The 18782-nt window shown below is 41.4% G+C and overlaps 1 protein-coding gene across 8 annotated transcripts in view; it reads right to left on the bottom strand.

Moving 5' to 3' along the window:
• The window catches only part of POSTN (periostin), a 90385-nt gene that overhangs the window by 43551 nt on the left and 28052 nt on the right, over positions 1 to 18782 (bottom strand). For all 8 annotated transcript variants that reach the window (XM_053297637.1, XM_053297632.1, XM_053297633.1 and 5 more), the window contains exons 3-8: positions 16831 to 16929; positions 11540 to 11604; positions 10615 to 10772; positions 7389 to 7553; positions 6470 to 6616; positions 3790 to 3931 (exon numbers count right to left, since the gene is read on the bottom strand). In XM_053297637.1, the coding sequence (XP_053153612.1) occupies positions 3790 to 3931; positions 6470 to 6616; positions 7389 to 7553; positions 10615 to 10772; positions 11540 to 11604; positions 16831 to 16901 (748 nt within the window). In that variant the 5' untranslated portion in view covers positions 16902 to 16929. The remainder of the gene's footprint in view (positions 1 to 3789; positions 3932 to 6469; positions 6617 to 7388; positions 7554 to 10614; positions 10773 to 11539; positions 11605 to 16830; positions 16930 to 18782) is intronic.

The raw sequence follows: 18782 nt of genomic DNA, 5'->3' as shown, positions 1-18782 counted from the left end.
GACATAGTTTCTAGTGATAATTCCCAGACATCCTGTAGCTCATACCTAATGTGACTCGCGTGATGGGACTTCCCTTTCTTTTTATGGAAAGTAAAGGTTTATGGGGTACAAATTATGTCATCTGAGCATCATTGAGCACATTAACATGCAAAGAGTTCCATTTACTGGAGCATAGTTAGAATAGGGCTTTTAATCCTCAGTGGTCATCTATTTACACAGAAATGTAATGTAACACTTCTGTTTCTTTTATCTGACTCAAGGCACTAAGATGCATTCATGACTAGGGATGTGCGTTTCATTTTGGATACAAAACGTTTTGTGCACAAAACAGGCCATTTTGGCTGTTTTGTAGCCAAAACAAAACACCCAATGCTCAAAACAGAAAATTTTGTAGCCAAAACAAAACGTCCCTGTTTCGGATACAAAACGTTTTGTTGTTTCAGCTGTTTTGGAACTCCATTTTGCAATCGCAAAAAGTCTTTCTCCTTCAGTCTCCATTTTGAGTTTTGACATCTGTTTGAATTTCCAGCCCTTCCAGCCCGCAGATTGGCCAGCGAAAGCATGGGCTGATCTGCTGGCAATTGCCTCCTTATTCCTTTTAAGCAAATTTAAGGGTAAATTTTACCCTCATTGGCTAGTGGGGCAGTGTGCATTTACTCTCATTGGCCAGTGGGGCAGTGTGCATTTCATTGTTGTTGTGTAGTAGATCAATTGCATTTTGGGCGGGGGGGATGTGGATGTGCTTGACCTTTGGAAATCTGGCTGATATTTTCCAAAGCTCTGCTGTTGTTGATGTGTGATGTTGATGTTATTTGGGGTGGATTTGAGGCAGAAAGGGGGTTTGGGGGGCAGAAGAGTGGTTCAGGTGGTAGTGCCCCAATGGGTGCCTGCTGCCACACAGATTTCAAAGGAATTGGGAAAAGGGCTGATCTTTAAAGAATTTCTGAAGTTGACATGTCTTTGGGGCAGATTTGGGGCAGAAAGGTGGCCTGAGAGGCAAAACAGTGGGTTGAGTGGCAGTGCCCCAAAGGGTGCCTGCCACAATCCAGATTCCAAAGGAATAGGGCAAAGGGCTGATTTCTTAGGAATCGTTGAAGTTTATGCTTCTTTAAGGTCCCCCCCCCCAGGGAATAATGGAGGTTTCAGCAGACCCATAACTCCACCTGGGGGGCACTGGGGTGGCCGAGAACGAGTGGTGGTGTGCCAACCACATAGGGTGCCGACCGCCCCTGTGTTCTGTTGTTTCTGAGGTGTTCTGAGTGTAGATTTTCTGGTAGCATATGAGATTTTCAATGACAAACCATGAATCCACTCATATGCTACCAGAGAATCTGAATCTACACTCAAAATATCTCAGAAGCAACAGAACCCAGTACCCCATGGGTTAGCAACCCATGGGGGTGGTTGGCACCCTATGTGCTCTACACCACCACTCGCTCTGGGCTACCCTGGTGCTCCCCAAGTGCAGTTATGGGTCAGGAATTATGGAGGTCCATCATTCCCTATGGGGAAGAACTTTACAGACGCGCAAACTCCATTACATCTTTAAAAATCAGCCTTCTGCCCAATTCCTTTGAAATAATTCTGGCAGCTTCCTTGCCCCCACTGGGCACTACCACCCACCCTACTCTGCTCTGGGCCACCCCTTTCCCCCCAACATGAAGCTATATTTTTGCTGAAACCTCCATTCTTCCCTATGGGAAAAATCCTATACTTCAAAAATTCACCAAAGATCAGCCCGTTGCTCAATTCCTCTGAAATTTGGGTGATAGTTTCCACCCATTGGGCACTACCACCCCCACCCACTAGTTTTTCCCCCAGGGCCACTTTTTAAAATCCAAAAGTTTCTGATTTGGATTTTGCAATTTCGAACAAAGAACAAAATGGGGATGTATCGGATTCGGGCCAAAAACAAAACAGAAAAAAAACAAAAACGCACAACCCTATTCACGACCAACCTTCACTTCTCATTGCTAAAAAGAAAAAAATTGTGAATGTTTGTTTGTGCAAATAAACTGAAGCTGATTTTTATCAATCCTAATCCTGACCACATGTGGGGTGGGTACACTGAAACACTTCCAGATTCTTGGCACACAGTGAGGCGAGTCTCACGATCAGTGAGACTCACCGGAAGGCGGTTTGTGGGGAGAGCGGGCTTAGCAGATGTCATACAAATGTCACAGAGCCGGTGGGCCGTGCAGCTCCCAGAAGTTCCAGGATGCCCCACGCGAGCGCACGGGGCATTCCGGACAGACCTCTGAGCCTGGGAGGCTGCTTATAGCCTCCCAGTTAGGGGTCTACTCGTGTGTTGCCACGCGCTGCAGCAACACACGAGCAAAAAGAGGAGGTTAATGGAGCGCTTGCTCCGTTAACCTTGTCTTAGGGGAGGGGTATTTAGGGTGGTTAGCTGCCGGGAGCCATGTGACTCCTGTTGAAGCACATGATCGCTGAAAAGCGGGCTAGGCTCCCTTAGCCCGCTTTTGAGCGATTGTGAGAATTGCCTCAGTATCTGTAATGGGTGTTGGATATAAGAGAAGGCTATGGGAAGGCTATGCCCTCCGTGCTGCTCAGCTGTTACTTGTAGGGCTGTGAATGGCTGTCATTATTAGGATCAGCCCAATCCCAGTAATGACTGAATTGTGCAATTGATCACTGGGGACCCTGGTTCCCATTGAGCAGATATATCAGTATCAGATTGATACATTGCAGTGGGGTGACCTTTTCAGAAGATTCCCATAAGAAAGTGGCTGCCCAGAAGGCAGCTGCAGTGGCTGTGATTCACATTGCCATCTTTCCCTTGACCTTCTAGCCACTGACTGCACCAGGGCAGGAAGCAATGTCATGGAGCTGCATTCTTTTCCTGGTGCATTGTTGAGATGTTGTACTGTCAAGCCGGTGTCAATTTCTGGTGGCCACAGAGCCATGTGGTTTTCTTTAGCAGGAAGGGTTTACCATTGCCATCTCATGTGCAGTCTGAGATGATGCCTTTCAGCAGCTTCCTGTATCATTGCTGCCTGATATAGGTGTTTCCCATAGCTTGGGAAACATAGCTTGGGAAACATACCAGCAAAGATTCGAACCGGCAACCTCTTGCTCCCTAGGCAAGTTATTTCCCCGCTGTGCCATTAGGTGGCTCCTGGTACATTACTGGGGAGAAAACTGGCCATGCCTTAAAGTGGCCATGCCTTAAAGTTACATATATGCATGTACTAAGGGCAGGGTAATGCCTAGAAAACACGTAGTCGGTGGGGGAAAGGAGAGAGTTAGGCAGTGAGTAGGATGTGCGCACAAGGGAATTGCTTGTCTGGATCCATGATCCTCCTGCTCACTGTTTAAAGATTAATAACTCAAGCAAGGGCATGGGCTGTGCTGCTCGGAAGGGGAGGGTCACAGCTCAGTGCCCCCCCCCAAACACAGCAGACTCAGCTGCTCTTTATGATCACTTTTCTCATTTTCAGGGTTAGGGTGAAGAGGAATTACTCCTGTAGTAGCACCTCCCATGAAAGACTGTTTCATTGAGACACTTCTATTACAAATGCTAAGCAACAAATAACATTTAACTCCTTCTATAATAGAGACTTGAGTGTGAACTCATTTTGCCCGATGTAAACAGCAATTTGGTCACAGGCTTTTGTCATTTTTATTTATGGCCAGCAGTCTGATATAAGCAGCTGTCTGCAATAAAATATGCACTGTGCATGTGCCACCGTGTTTTTACTACCAATTTTCCAGACTGGGAAACTGATTAAATGTTGACTCCACCCCCCCATATAAAATGTGTTGACATACCATCAGAAGCCACCCTGTCACCCATGATCCTTTCCAACACTCCACGTGGAAGTTTCTCAAAAGCTTCATTGGTAGGAGCAAAAAGTGTGTAATGCCCAGGCTTCCCAAGAGTGTCCATCACATCTGATGTAAAGGCAGCAGCCTGAAAGAAAAAGAAGAAAAATAAGAGTTTTTATCAAGAGTATTGACAAACATTTGCATCATAGCATAATAGAATTTAGATGGGTGCATGAACCTTTTTCATTCATTTTTGTTTTCTAAAATGGGAGAATTTTCATTTGCTTTTAAAAATTTTGTTCTTATTTTCATCTGTTTTATTCAATAAAGGAAATGTATTTCCCTTACTTGTAACAAGCAGCTCCCAGCCGCAGCATCACTGTGCAGCTACCACCCAGTAGTAACCACTTTTTTACTCATGTGTCTATAATGCTGTGTTCTTGTCAGGCAGCCTTAATGGCCATTACAAGGAAGCAGCTACATAGTGGAGTAGGGACTGAGAGCAGCTTGTTTTGTTATTAAACTGAACAAAACAAAACAAAAAACAAAAATCAAGATCAACAAATGTAGGTTCTGAAAATAGAATTCCAATTAATTGCCATTCATTCCATAGTGGCTCCATTTTGGAATTAATGGAAATGAATTCGAATGGTCCTCATTCATATCTGTTTCCATTCATTCCAAAAATTAAAGCTCATGTCTAATGTCTAATTTAAGTAACTAGCATCCTAGTAAACCAATGAGAGTAGTAGAATTTGCACTGAGATCTAAAAGATTATTATGAAATTCTCTTCATCTGAATTTCTCCTCAGATTTTGACATTTGTAATTACCTCGTCTTATCTCCAAATTGATACCAATGCTTTAGGAAATCTAATAACAATATTATTCCATAGTTTATTTCATATTCCATTGTTTATTTCAGACTTTAGCACAGAGCACTGGAAATGTGACTTGCCATGGCTTTCAGTTCCTTCTGACTATTCATCTATTTTCTCCATCTCTTCGTTACAGATGCACACATGCACATTAATAACACACAGCAGAAAAGATACTTTTTGCACAGTGTTGTATTGATGCAGATGTGCATTTGTGCATAAAGAACACATGGCAGAAAAGCAATCTTCATCATCATACATACAGCTGTATAAATATTTGTTCTCATATGATGATTTATTCTTATGCAGGAGTCCACATATGTATCATAACCATGTGTGCAGGAGTCCATGTGTGTATCATAAACACTGCATAGAAAGAATCATAGAAAGAATTTTTCAATCACATTGAGACTGGGTTCACATAATCACAAGGATCCCGGATAAAAAGTTAGTTAGGATTAGTATGAGCCTTGTGGAGCTGTTTGTGAGAATGCAGAATTTCATAGCAATGAAATTCTGGTCAACCCGCTCTAGTGAACCAGCATTTAACCAGGTTCAATAACTAGGACTGCATCCTAATTATTTATCCTGGTTAAATGTGGTTACTTAGAGTGGTTTGACCAGAATTAGCCTGAAATTCTGTGTTCTCACAATCCTGATTAACTTTTTAACCAGGATCCTTATGATTGTGTGAACCCAGTCCAACATTGCTTTTTTGCAGGGTTCTATTAATGCTCGTGTGTGCAAAAAGAGGCAAATGAACTGAAGAATCTGAAAGCAATGGCAAGCTACACCAATTCTGGAATTAATTTCAGAAAAGTTAAAGCAGAATTCAGGAGAAGCAGAACATAGGGCGACACAGACCTATGAAAAAATAAAATAATGGAACAGGAGCAATCCACTCATTCCCATGAAAATGTACTAAAGTTTTGAAACACTGGTTGTTTTTTTAGGGACAATGTAACCGAAACTGTTGCCCCTTCAGGGCAACAGCTGAACACCATGACAATTTAGTGATGCTCTGTTTTTTCCGGCATGATGACAAACTTTCTTTCCCCATCACTTAGGCTAGTCTAGGGTAGACTTCAGGCATCCAGGAATTCCCCCTACTTTTTAGTCAGAGCCTTGGGAACTACCAGCATGAAACAGCAGTTTAGGGAGTTGGAGCTTGTACAAAACTTTACGTCTACAGCACAAGGGATTTTTAATATCAAATCTCTGAATTCCAGAAGCAAGATAACCTGCTGTCTTTCAAGGGGGAAAATAGTCTGCTTGGTAAGGAAAGAAAACAGAGAGAAATGAATGGGAGAGAAAATAAAAGTAACCCTGAGCACCCAAAGAAAGAGAAATTTAAAAAGAGAGCTACTTCAGGTAAGCTTGGGCGTTCTTCATACAGCAGGTTTTACCTCAAGTTTACTGCAAGGATTTACTGAAAACGTGAAGTTGTCCAAAATAAAATGGAAAAAGTGGATTTTTTTTACCCCAGATATAAATCAGGCTACACTCTATTGTGCAGTGAAAAACCTGAATTGTGTGTGAGGCTCGCAGGGACTTTGGGGTAAATCTGCCTGATATGTGAATGCACACCCTCCATTCCGGAGAAATGCAAGCTAAAGAGCTTTAAAAGCTCTGTGTGAATAACGCCCTGGAAGCTAACAGCTCTCAATGCTAATGCTTGATTTAGTCAATTTATACTCAGTATTCAAATGATATAAAAATAGCCGCCTCTTACATTTAGGGATACAACTACACATGCTTACGAAACTAAAAGGAAATTCATAATTATGAAGAAAACACAAAACTTACTCTGAGAGATGAGAGATCATCTTCCGCTTCAAGAAAATCTTGAATAGTATTTCCAACAGGGGTCAGCACACGGTCAACAACGTGAACAACGCCATTTGTAGCAATCTGGTTGCCATGGATGATTCTGGCACAGTTAACAGTAACAACCTATGTTTACAGAATGATGCCAGAGAATGTCAACTTGCTATAAAGTTGGCTCCCTGAGTTTTACTGTTGGCAACTAAAGGATTACCCAGCTTTGTGTATTTCTACATTTATATTCTTCTTATAAATTGTTCATGAAACGTGTAATGCCTACAATAAAATGTTCGGGAAAGAATCAGCTAGCTCACATTTTGCAATAGAACATTTATAGGCATAGACTTAGTCATAGGCATAGACTTAGTCATATATGCATAGACTTAGTCACACACCTGAACTGACGATAAAAATCATGATTTCTGAGTAGCTTGCACTTAAAGATCAACACATGGTTGCTACATCACAGGTAAGTATTCTTAATTATAGAATTCTAATGCTTATAAAAACAAAAATAGTAGCTGACAGAGTAATGAAGTGCTATGTGTACACTTTGGCAAAGGAGGCAATTTTTGTTGATCTTTCCTTCCCTCTGAAGTTGCCTATTACTCCCAAAAAATATGTCTATGAGGGTTCTATAAACCTCAGAGACATATTTTTGGGAGTCGCAGTCAGCGTCAGAGTGAAGGAAATAGACAAAAATCTCCCCTTTGCTGAAGCTCTCATGCAGCATTAACTGCAGCAATACTTTGGATGTCAGCCAACAAGCAGACATTCAGCACTCTTTCCAAACCCATTTCTATAACATAAATGTCATCTACCACATTATGATATCTTCTCCGCTACTTAAGGGACTAAAACTCACAATACTATATAAGGAAAATTATGTGAACAAACTTACACCATTGGGATAGTGATTTATATGCAGTTTTTGGTTATTGTACATAGATACGAGGGAGATGCCATTCTTAAGATCCTTTGTCAACATGCGCCTGTTGACCATGTGGTTATGGAGAGCATTGTATAGTTCAATGTTTACATTTTCAATCAGGCCACTGTGTATTTCCTGGAGAGAAAGATTCAATTAGACTTTCCATGGACACTCCTTCCGCCAGCCAGATATTTAGCAGCTTTATCTTCCACAAGTGAAATAATCCTATCTGAAGTTTGAAAGGCACATATTCTCTTTTTCTTACCACCTAGCAAATTCAGTTTCCTAGTCCTTCCATTTAAGACTCCCATTACTCCACTCCTGATCAAACTGAATTATTTTATTCTTTTTGCTCACTTTGGAGGATGTCTTGTTTTCTTTTACACCCAGTTTTGTTCCTCCCTCCATATTTTTCCCTGTTCTAAGGACCAGACTTCAAATCCATCCATCCATCCATCCATCCCTCTGCTCCAGTAGATCTTGTCTCAAACTCCACTTCATTTGCAAAGGCTGTTGGGGAGGAACAAAATGCTCTTTTCTGAACAACTTGCCCACCAACCAACCCTTCCTTTCAACATCCTCACTTTCTTCCTTTCAAAATCCTCACTGAAAGTATTGAGGCCTGTTCTTCCACTTCACTTTTGTCCTCTCTAAGTGTGTGGCCTAGTGGCTTGTTCCTTCGTGGTATAGGGCTGCTAACTCTGGCTGAAGCTTTCCTTGGAGATCTCCCCCCAATATTGTTCACAAGATCAAGCCACAAGTTCAATCATTATCTGGAGACTGATGCTGATTCCTGGAGAGTCCAAGCCAATCATGCATATGGCAACCATATGCAAGAGCCAAATCAGTTCTGTTTCCTGTGCCACTGGCTGATGTGAGAAGTCCATGGCCATTCAAGAGGAGCCCACAATACAATTCCTCCCCATGCCAGAATTTGAATTCTCAGGTTTAAGGCTGGCAAGAGGAGGAGTTGCTGTGCAAACTGCTACCACATGGGCCTTCTTATGTTATCCAGCAGCATGGGAAGCAGCAGCACTGGGAGGTCCACTTTCTAATAGTACTTGTATTATAGCCCATTAGGAAGGATTCACCAACAACAACAGCAGCAAGTTTTTATTACTGTAATAAGGTAGGCTGCTTTCCAGGGTCACTGGAGATTTTATCCAGGTTCTCCCTATATACTGGAAAACCTGCTAATGTTTTTCTGTCCTCTAGGCAAAATGTACCTAGTTCTTTTGGGCTCCCGTCCCAAATCCTTCATTCTAAACCCAGAACTGGTAGTCAGTATCCATGAAAGGGAAATGTGAACTCTCACATGGTCCCATCACACCCCTAACATAGCATGTGACACAGCTATACTTCTAGTAATGTATTTATTCTAGGGGCAAGAATCACACAAATCATCAGATATAGAGTTTGTGTACATGTTTTGCTGGAGATGTACGCTACCATATACCAAGGTCCCTTTCGGGTGAGCATGTAAGCCTGCCTTTCACCAGCTTGCTTTCTCTGCCTTTCTTTGTTTCTAAAATGTGATCAAAATGGAATGCAACATTTCAACTGAGTCCTTTGTTTCAGCTGACTGGCAAGCAGGGGCGTATCTATAGGGGGGCGGGGGGGCACCTGCCCCGGGCGCCACTTGAAGAGGGGGCGCAATTTCTTAAAATTAAATAATTTTAAAAAATGGCCACCAAAAACAAAATGGCCACTGGGCATGCTCAGATGGCCTCTGTGAGGCCCTAGGGCATGCCACACCTTGCAGAGGCCATTTGAGCATGCACAGTGGCCATTTTGTTTTCAGCGGCCATTTTTAAAAAAAAAAATTTTAAAAAATGACCACCGCACATGCTCAAATGGTGCCTGTGAGGCCCTAGAGGCCAGTGGGAGGAGGGGAAAACTTTGCAGACCCCCCACAGCCTTTAAGATGTCCTCCGAAGGGGCTACAGGTAATTTTTTTTTAAAAAAAATTAATATAATATGTCACTGTACACATATTCAGATTGGCACTATGTACAGAGAATAAGGGCTTGTGAATACTGAGCTGAAGTTTATGAGCTAAGATTGTATCCATTTGCTCTTACTTTGCTTCTTGTGATAAGTGAGTTAAATGTGATGTCTTAATAATATGGCTATTAATGGTCAGTTTGTCTTTGAATCAATGTGAAATCCTTGGTATTAAGGCCCACTGGGAGTTTCTTGCTCTTTCTCTCATTTTTACTGTCTTTCTGAAATACTAGAATATATTCCAAGCAGTGACACAGTTTACTCTGCATATCATTTAATTATTTTCAGAGTATCTGGGAAAAGTCAAATTCTCCATTTATTTTTAAAACTTATGTAATCGTGATGCTACAATGCATAGCAGAGAATTAGACAGGCACTTCTTTTAGTTTTTCCAAGTACAACTCCGCATAATATTTGGGGATTTCATGAGCCCCAGCATACTGAAATTTGTCGTTTTCCAGCATTTTAACCTGAGCTATCCAAACAAATTAATGATAGCCCCACAATTTGGATAGTTTTAAAAAATGAATCTGAAGTGGTAGATAGGAGCTTGACCACATGTATGATATTGGTAATTTTTGTAATTTTTTTAATTTTTAAAATAAAAGTTTTCTGAAACATGTGTGTCAGTCAGATGTATGTTGGGGGTGCGGCGGGGTGTGTGTGCGGTGGGGGGGGCGCAATTTCAGTGCTTGCCCTGGGCGCCGTTTTCCCTAGTTACGCCACTGCTGGCAAGTTTTGTTGCTTCTGAGTCCCTGACTTGATTGAAGTTTTCAGTGTAGGAAATATCTCCTGATGGTTAGTTTCAGAGTTCTGTCCCATCCACCTTAAGTTATGTGTGCAACATGAAACATTGGTAAATTTGGGTTAGTTTTTCTTACATTTAGCCAATTAGGTTTTTCCCTTTTAAAATATTTATTTATTTATTTATTTATTTATTTATTTATCCATTCATTCATTCCCTATGTAAAACACTCTGTGAACTTTTGTTGAAAACAGTAGTAGTAGCAACAGCAGCAGCAGCAGCAGCAGCAGCTACTATTTTAGGGTAATTTTAATACAGTGTTCAGCAGCTGAGTGTTTTTTCTCTCTCTGCTAATATAAAGAATTCATCAATTTGTGTAACTATAGCAGCTGTTACTAAAAGTCACTCAGTCATAATATTTCTTAAAATCCATATTGATAGAATTACCCGATCCAAGAGATCCCAGGCTTCATTGCTTGGTGCAAAGAATGTGTAAGATCCATCTCCTTCAATCTCTTCTCTCAGTTTTGACATGTCAGAGTATCGTTGAGTGGAGGTAGCTCCCACTATGCCCAAAGTGCCGTAGACATGATCTATGGGAGCAACTGGAATAGACAAGAAACAAGCACAGTGCAGACTATATTTGCTATGAAATACTCTCACTGTCTTCCCCTACCCCCATTCTTTCCAATTATTGGCAATTTCATCTGGTGAAGATTATTTAGGACTGATTAGATGTGTTGAACTAAGCACTGCTTGTCTCAGTGCTCCAAGTTTAGCATGTGTCAAACTTGGTAGTACCAAATTTACCTAAATAGAAGATGACTCTGAATTCAAGACAACATCCTTAAAATATAGGGGTGAAATACCCCAAGGAAGAGGACTCTAAAAATAAGGTGACAGCTCCACTCCCCCACCCCCACCGAAATTTCTAACATCTAAGAACTTGGAAAAAACCTAGTCTTGGATTCAGGTAAATCCAGCAGTACATAAACTATGCAGCTAAAAAGATGCTCAAAGGAAAGAAACTTCACTTCAGCTTGCCTGGAAAACTATTGTAACTGTGTGCTGCTAATGCCCAGTTCATCTGTGACTGGTCTACTTGGGGATTGCAAAATGTATTGTACTTCCATACAGTATTCCATGGTTTATGCACTGCACCATGGCCACTGATAGACTTCTCTTGTACTTAAGTACAATGAGAAACATGAGAAAAAAATGATACAATGTGAATCTTCTTTCAGTAATGTTTCTCACCATAACATTAAACACCCACAAAAGCTTCCTTTTCTCTGTCCTGCCTTCTTCCTTTGGAACAAAAGCAGAGAAGAGATTGTCTATGTTCATATGGCATGCAGCCCTCTGACAGTACCTGCAGGGCATCCTCGCTCGCCTTCCATCCTCATGTAGCCAGGGCAGCATTCATACAAGACAGTTCTGCAGAACAACAATAAAATATTGTTTTACTTCCCCAATGTTTTACTATCTTAATCTAACCTTATATTTAGGGCTGTGTTTTCCCCACACTAACTGGCTATACACATACACACATAGAATGTTGCCCCAAAGTAACCATAATTCTGTAAGAAGAAATACTGGCCAGCATCCAGGCTAAAGAAGCATTTCAGTAGCTAACGCTGCATTGCACTCTGAGCAGATGGGAGATTTTCGTTCATCCCACCTTCCCTCTGAAGCTGATTGTAACTCCTGAAAATATGTCCCCAAGGGCTGCATGACCCTCAGGGATATATATATATATATATATTTTTGCCACAGTCAGCTTCAGAGGGAACAGGAGATGTAAGAAAATTATCTCTCCCTTATAGTGTACAGTGTTGCTGCATGAGTGCTTCCTTAGTCAGGATGCTGGCTGCTACTGTTTATTTGACTTGTATAAATTATACAAATTATTCAAATTTGCATGACATCTCTCATTTTGTGTAATTTATTCTGCTACTCTGCATAGTTCATTCTGCTTCAGTTAGTCAAGGAACTAGACAGCACCGATCCTTCTCTCTTCTGACCAATCACCCTTCTATGTCTTGCAGGATTTCGCTAGCATTACCCATATCATATATATGTTTGCAATCATAAGGACTAGAAACTTTGTGGGGTTTTTTAAAAAAAAGAAAGCCATTTTGGGGAAGCTGAATTCTGCGACTAACACATTCTTTAGCTTTTCTAAATGCTCAGGGAATTACGGCACATGCAACTCTGCTTATAGTATTGTCATCTTTGTTATTCATCACTGTATTTAAAAATAATAATTCCCAGCATTTATATGCCACTTACAATAAATTTGTTTTCCACTTTTTTAATAGCCTACTGCTACCCATAAGACCAGGGATTCCACTACTGGTCTTTTCCCTGGCTCTCTCCTGAATGGTAGAAAAATCCAAGAGAGATGTACTTATTTTGTGGACATATGGAAATAGTGCCATAAACATGAGAGGGTAGCTATGCCAGTATTTTGCTTGCTGGGAGAAGATCTCTTCCATCCTGACTTCAACTGGTAGATAAGTTGTTCCACGCCCCCTCATTCAGCCAGGTGAGATCTGCTAAGTGTGGGTGGGGCCTTCTTAACGATGGCACTCAAACTCTGGAATGTTCTCTTGAGAGAGCTCCACCTACAAATTTCTCTGGTTACATTCAATTTTCAGGTGATAATGTTCTTATTCAGGAATGAGTTTTCTAACTGCAGGCATTTAATATAATCCTGCTGCCAAACCCTTCTCTCCACAATAGTTTGCACACTTATGATTTAGACATGTGGCTTAGTTTGTGGTTTGTAATAGGACTGCTGGTAAATTATTACAATAAATTATTGTTTAACTTGGTGATAGTTTATATTTAAAACTCTGACTTGTACATTGCTTTTAAAGTAAAGACTCCAACTAATGTGTTTACAAATAAATAATAAAAGGAGAGAAAGGCTGTTTCCCTTTGAGTTCTGAACCCAACCATCAGAACCAAATAATTGTTGGAAATCCAGCTCCAGATGGCATCGACCTTTTGCACCAATAACTCTAATGACCACTAGGGGCATTGGGAGCAGAGATAGTCAGTTAGGGTCTCCTTCTCTTTCCTTCTTATCTCTGCCTCTATGACCCCTCAATCAAAAGAATGTATTCAGGAACTTCCTGGGAGTGACTTCCTTCTCCTCCTCCCTGTAATGCTTCTATAGCTCTCTCTCTCTATTTGACCACCAAGTAGCTAGCAGCTAGGGTATAGATCTTTTTCTAGGGTATAAATTCATCCAACAGAAGTCAAGCTAAAGCTGTATCATCAATGGAAAATCATCTTTACTGTGTTTTCTGAGATTGCTGCTAAAAGCATGTCAGTCTTTCATGTAATTGGTAAACATGCTTGTTCGTATCTTTGTATAAGACATATCTTCCCATGATATGGAAGCAGAGGCGTATCTAGGGAAAATAGTACCTAGGGCAAGCACTGAAATTGCGCCCCCTGTCCAAATATCTGACACCCATCTTTCAGATAACTTTACCATAATATCAGCTGAAAAATACAAGTCAAGCTCATTAATCTTTTAATATTTCAAGAACTATTTAACAGTGGACGTAGCCAGACCAAAAAATGCTGGAAAACTACACATTTCAGTATTCTGGGGCTCATGAAATACCCAAATACTATCTGGAGGTGTACTTGGAAAACTACACAGAAGTGCCTGTCTAATTCTCTACTATGCATTGTAGCATCACTATTACATAAGTTTAAGGTTAAACTAATCTACTTTATTTAGAAGTTCATAGTGACAGAAAGAGATATACAGCTGGCCTTATTCCTGGAACCAATTGCCAACTGTACAGAATAGGCAGAGCACCCTGAAGAGACAGAGTCAGCCAGGCTAAAGGATGACCAAGGATGATGATTTCTAGGATCTCAGAGTAGTTAAAGGGTGCATTGCAAAGGACAATATGGCTCTCATCTGAATCAAGAAAGTGGAGCTTGGCTAAGTGGGCAATGCAATTGCTGCATAGTCATAGTGGGAGCAAACATGTAATCTAATCTGCCTAAAAGGCGCTCACCACTTGGACCATGGGCCTATCCAAAGGGATAGGTATGCTAGGAAAGCCCTTTGGACATAGCTACTATTCTAGCACCTTAATTGTATAATGCTAGAATTGAGTAAAATGGTGATCTTCAAGATAGAACCAAGAAGGTAGTGTGCTTTTTCCACTTCTAGGTCCCAAGAACATTTGCCTTGGGACAAAAAGGAGTGTAGCCAATCTCCTACATGCCTTTGATTCTGGTTAGAGAAAAAAAGAAAAAGAAGAGAAAGGCAGAATTGTAAGCAGCTCTGCCTTTCCTCCCCTTACTTCATCGTATCCAGTGGGGTGCGGGGGCGAGGAGAATCGGGTTGACACAAAGTTAATACAGATGGGCCAGAAAATTTGCCAATGTGTAATGGTCACAGCTAAAATGTTCTTTGAGTGAATTTTAGATTATCATGTTCCTTTAAACACACAGCACACTTCCTCTGCAAAACTCAAGGGATTCATGTCTAGCCAGCATTTGGCTTTGAATATGCAAAGCCATATGTTCCCTCATGGTTCATTGCAACTGGAAAGCCAATGTATCACATATATGAGAACTGCTTTGGGGAAGGACTGCTTCCAAGAAGTGATCAGAATCCCCACACTTTGCAGACATCAACAGAAAAATCTGTTTGATGAAGTACACTGCCCATACACAGAGAAATATCAGCCCTATACCAAATTTAGCCTTGTTCAAACTCCAGATGAAAAAGGTTCTGAAGCATAGCCATATATAAACAGCTCTGCTTTCTTCCTCATCTATCTTTTTCTCTGAAAAGGAGGAGTTCCGGAGGTGTTAAAGCTCCATCCTACTGAGCCCCCAGAGGACAAGAGCTCATCGCACTCCCATCCCATATAACCACAAAATGGGGAAACACAGCTGGAGATGAGAAAGCAGGGTTCTGTGCTCTAGTTCTTGCTCATTCATTCCAAACCTGGCCCATGTGTGTGGGAAGGGCTTGGATTGTTAAGCAGGTAACTTTAGATTATGAAGACTTCTGTGGTTCTCTGGTTTGAATTGTGGTTTGATTTGTTTTTGGATGACCAATTTGGTGGCCACAGAAGGTTCCACTCACTAGCTACAGTACAATGTGTTTCCTAAAGTTGAAACAGTGCTCCATTATTTTCAAGGGAAGTCTCAAAGACAATTCAGCTGAGCAATAGCAAGGGTCTTTTCCCCAGGACAACTCTTTAGGATGTAAGGGCTCATATGATGGCTATGGCTGAAGACAAACTAATAATAATCTATCTGTCTGTCTGTCTATCAAAATTATGTGTCCAACTTCCATGCCCAAAAAGTTTGTTTCTGGGACCTGTTTAAATAACGCAAATAAAATATGCATATATCTCCTGATTTTGCACAACTTATTCTGCTTTAGCTAGACGTGGAGATATGCAGACTACTAAAGCCCCGGAACCACTGGAAATTCTACTCAGCTTCCTGTCAGGTATCGCCCATATACTTTCAAGCATATCTTTGCAGCCAGAAAGGCTAGTAACTTGCTTTTTGAGGAAACAACCAATGAGATCCTCCAGATGCTGAATTGTAAAATTTAGAGCTTATGTGGAATCACACAATATTCACAAACATTAATGTAACTATAGTATAAAAGGCCAGGTGGACATGACAGTATATGCTCAGTCTGGAGGCATTCAAGGTAGCTAACAATTACATAATTATGTGGGGTTCAGAATTTCAGCTGAGATAAGAGCTGCTTCCTGTACCTCTAAAACAATGTGCTTCCTACAAGTAGTCCACTTCACTGACAATCTCTTCTACTCATTATAACATTACAGGCAGCTGAGTCACAGCAAACTCCAGGCACACCTGGGATCCAGATACCACACGGTTCACAGGCAGTGCTAATACAGTCAATACTGTCCACAGAGCCAGATGTTATGCTTAACTGCTCTAGGCAGTGGTGGTGTAAGACTGGAATGCTAGTGGAGTAATTAAGGGAATTGATTCAGCAGTTGTTAGTACAGCACTAAAAGATCCTGAGCATCTAGATTGCCCCAGTCCAAGTATATGCCCAAGTATAGCTGATTATTGATGGATATAGTCAATTTGGCACAGTATCCTTGGAGTCATGCCTCTTCTTGGTTTGAGGGCTAAAGGGAAGGTTCCCACATTATGGGCTCATTCCCAATAATACTTAAAAGGCAAATTAGTACTTCAAAAATTGTTGAGACATAACAACACAGATCAGAAGTGCAAATACGATAAATATTTATATACGACAATATATATAAGAACATGAGAAAGGCTGTCCATCTTCTTATATGTGCAGTAAAAGTAATGTCCATGTTGGTAAGAGTGTCTCAAGTCAAGTCCAAAGTACGGGGCAATGCCAATCTAGAATGTAATGCATGATGTATACAGCTACTCCATGCCATGGGAGAATATTGCCTTGCCTAGGCTACTGTGCCAGGGAGCAGCAGTAGCACAGGCGTGGGTTAAGCCCTGACTGTAGGCCAGGGCAAGATATGCAGGTCCTCTTACTCCTATGCAGGTGGTGTCACAAACTCTTGCTGTCTGTGCCACTTGTATTACCATGCCAATGCTTGGCCACCCATATCTGGTAGTCAGGAAAGAACCAGGACTTACGCTTTCTTTCCACAGATGGCTCCCTGGTACCAGTTTCTGCATGTGCTGAAGTATTTCTTGTTGGTTCCCATCACTTGCTGAAGAGCACAGACATTTGGGCTTGGGGGAAAGAAAGATCAACATTAAAAAGTGCTTTGAAGTTCAAATATTTAAATAAGAGTTGATAGACACATATTAAAAAGCAAAGCTTTGAAGTCTACAGATATGAGTCTATTTCCCACACAGTAGCTTGAATAAATGTGGAAGGGACTTCATGTAAGTAAATGTAAAGTCTGTGAAGGTTTACTTGGACAGAAAATGCTTGCAACATTTTTCCTACTAAGAAATGAGCTGGGGGTTTACGCTTAGGGTTTGAGCCTAACCACATTTGGTAGCTGTAGCTGCAAATGAGCTCTAACTTGTTTCCACAGGGCTTATTTTACCAAAGAGTTTACCCAGGGGTGTAGCTATAATTGAGAAGGTAGATTCAAAGAACCCGGGGCTCCCAGTTCCTGAGGGTCTCTGAGCTCCACCCCTCCCTATTTTCTTCATTATCTCCCTCACTCCAAGGGACTGCCGGGGAGAGGGATGAACATGGGCTCCCTCTTCCCTAGCTACGTCCCTGAGTTTACCCTGGACCTGTCCCTGAGCAGAAATCCCAGCCTGTTCCTTGCTTGGGATTTCTTCCACACACACACCCTACATGGCTCCCTAATTCAGTCTCATCCTTGTGGATAGCAGCTCACTGATATCTGCACAAGCTAAGGCTGGAGATTTGTAGTACAATAGCAGTAAACACCATTGTTGCCTGTAGTGGGCATCACACTCAACGTGCTATCCTCTGGTCACAGGTTCTCAAGGGACTATCTGAAGTGCTTCGAAAGTCTGCAAAATCCGTTTGGCCAAAGGCAATAGTGGGATGAGAGAAATGAACACGGCCCTCATGAGCAATGATGGCTCCACTGTTCCACCTTCAACTTTCTCATGAACTATCTCCCCCCACCCCCGCCGCTCTAGCCTAAATGTCAGTTCCTGCTGTCCTTATCAGCTCTGCTCTGAAGCAGCTCCTGGCATTGTTCTCCTCATTGGGGGGGGGGGGCTCCACCTCTTCAGCAGCCCAGGAAGCGACATGAAGGACCTTCTGGGCTCTGGGCCTTTAACAAGCAGGTTTCTAACCTTTCATGCCTCTGCAAACTTTACTATTCAGAAAGGCAGCTGTCTTCTCCCTGGCACAAATGTTCTATTTCTACAATCAAGTAAGCTGTGGGTGACACTGAGCTTTTATCCTGTTTCGGGTAATACTGCTTACAGCTGTGTAGATCAACTTGCACATTTAGGGAGTGGGGTAGGGGGAAGTCATGGGAGATGAGTAAACATTTTGTTTCCCCTGCCTCCACAAAGAAAATTCTCATCTTCTGTAATCCAATAGGTTATTTTGACTGGCACTGTTTGGAATACTGTTTTATGAAAGCACCTCAGTAAACAATTCCATAACTAAATGAGAAAGAAACACGCTTTGGGTGGAAATAGCAAATACTTCTGATATGGGAAAAGGAAGTCTCTTCAGATATTAAATGCATTCCATAGACTGAGCACAATTCAGCAAAAAAAAAAATTGTATGAACTCCAACAGAAGCTGCACAAGACCATTTGTTTCAATGGGGCCTACCCAAAATAAGTTCCCGCTGCATTGTGGCACTTCATGCTTTTGTTTGCACCTTCAAACAACAGTACTATGTATCTATTACAGTATTACTGTTCCAAATGGAGCAGTGACATGATTTTATTTTAGATGAGGATGAATTTCTAAAACAATTAAAAAGCATTACTTCTTCAAATGTTTTATCTTTCTTAATTGTGTGTATGTGTGTGTGCATTTATGCTGAACTAGATTATTCAAACAAATCATTTTGAGGATGGGCAGAATACTTCTTATACATGTTTAATATGAATTCATTGCGGTTGTTCAGATG

The sequence above is a fragment of the Hemicordylus capensis genome, chromosome 2 (assembly GCF_027244095.1).
Source record: "Hemicordylus capensis ecotype Gifberg chromosome 2, rHemCap1.1.pri, whole genome shotgun sequence".
In the NCBI taxonomy this organism is placed as follows: Eukaryota; Metazoa; Chordata; class Lepidosauria; order Squamata; family Cordylidae; genus Hemicordylus; species Hemicordylus capensis.
The sequence above is the reverse complement of the archived record's forward strand: the minus strand, read 5'-3'. Positions and strand labels throughout refer to the sequence as shown.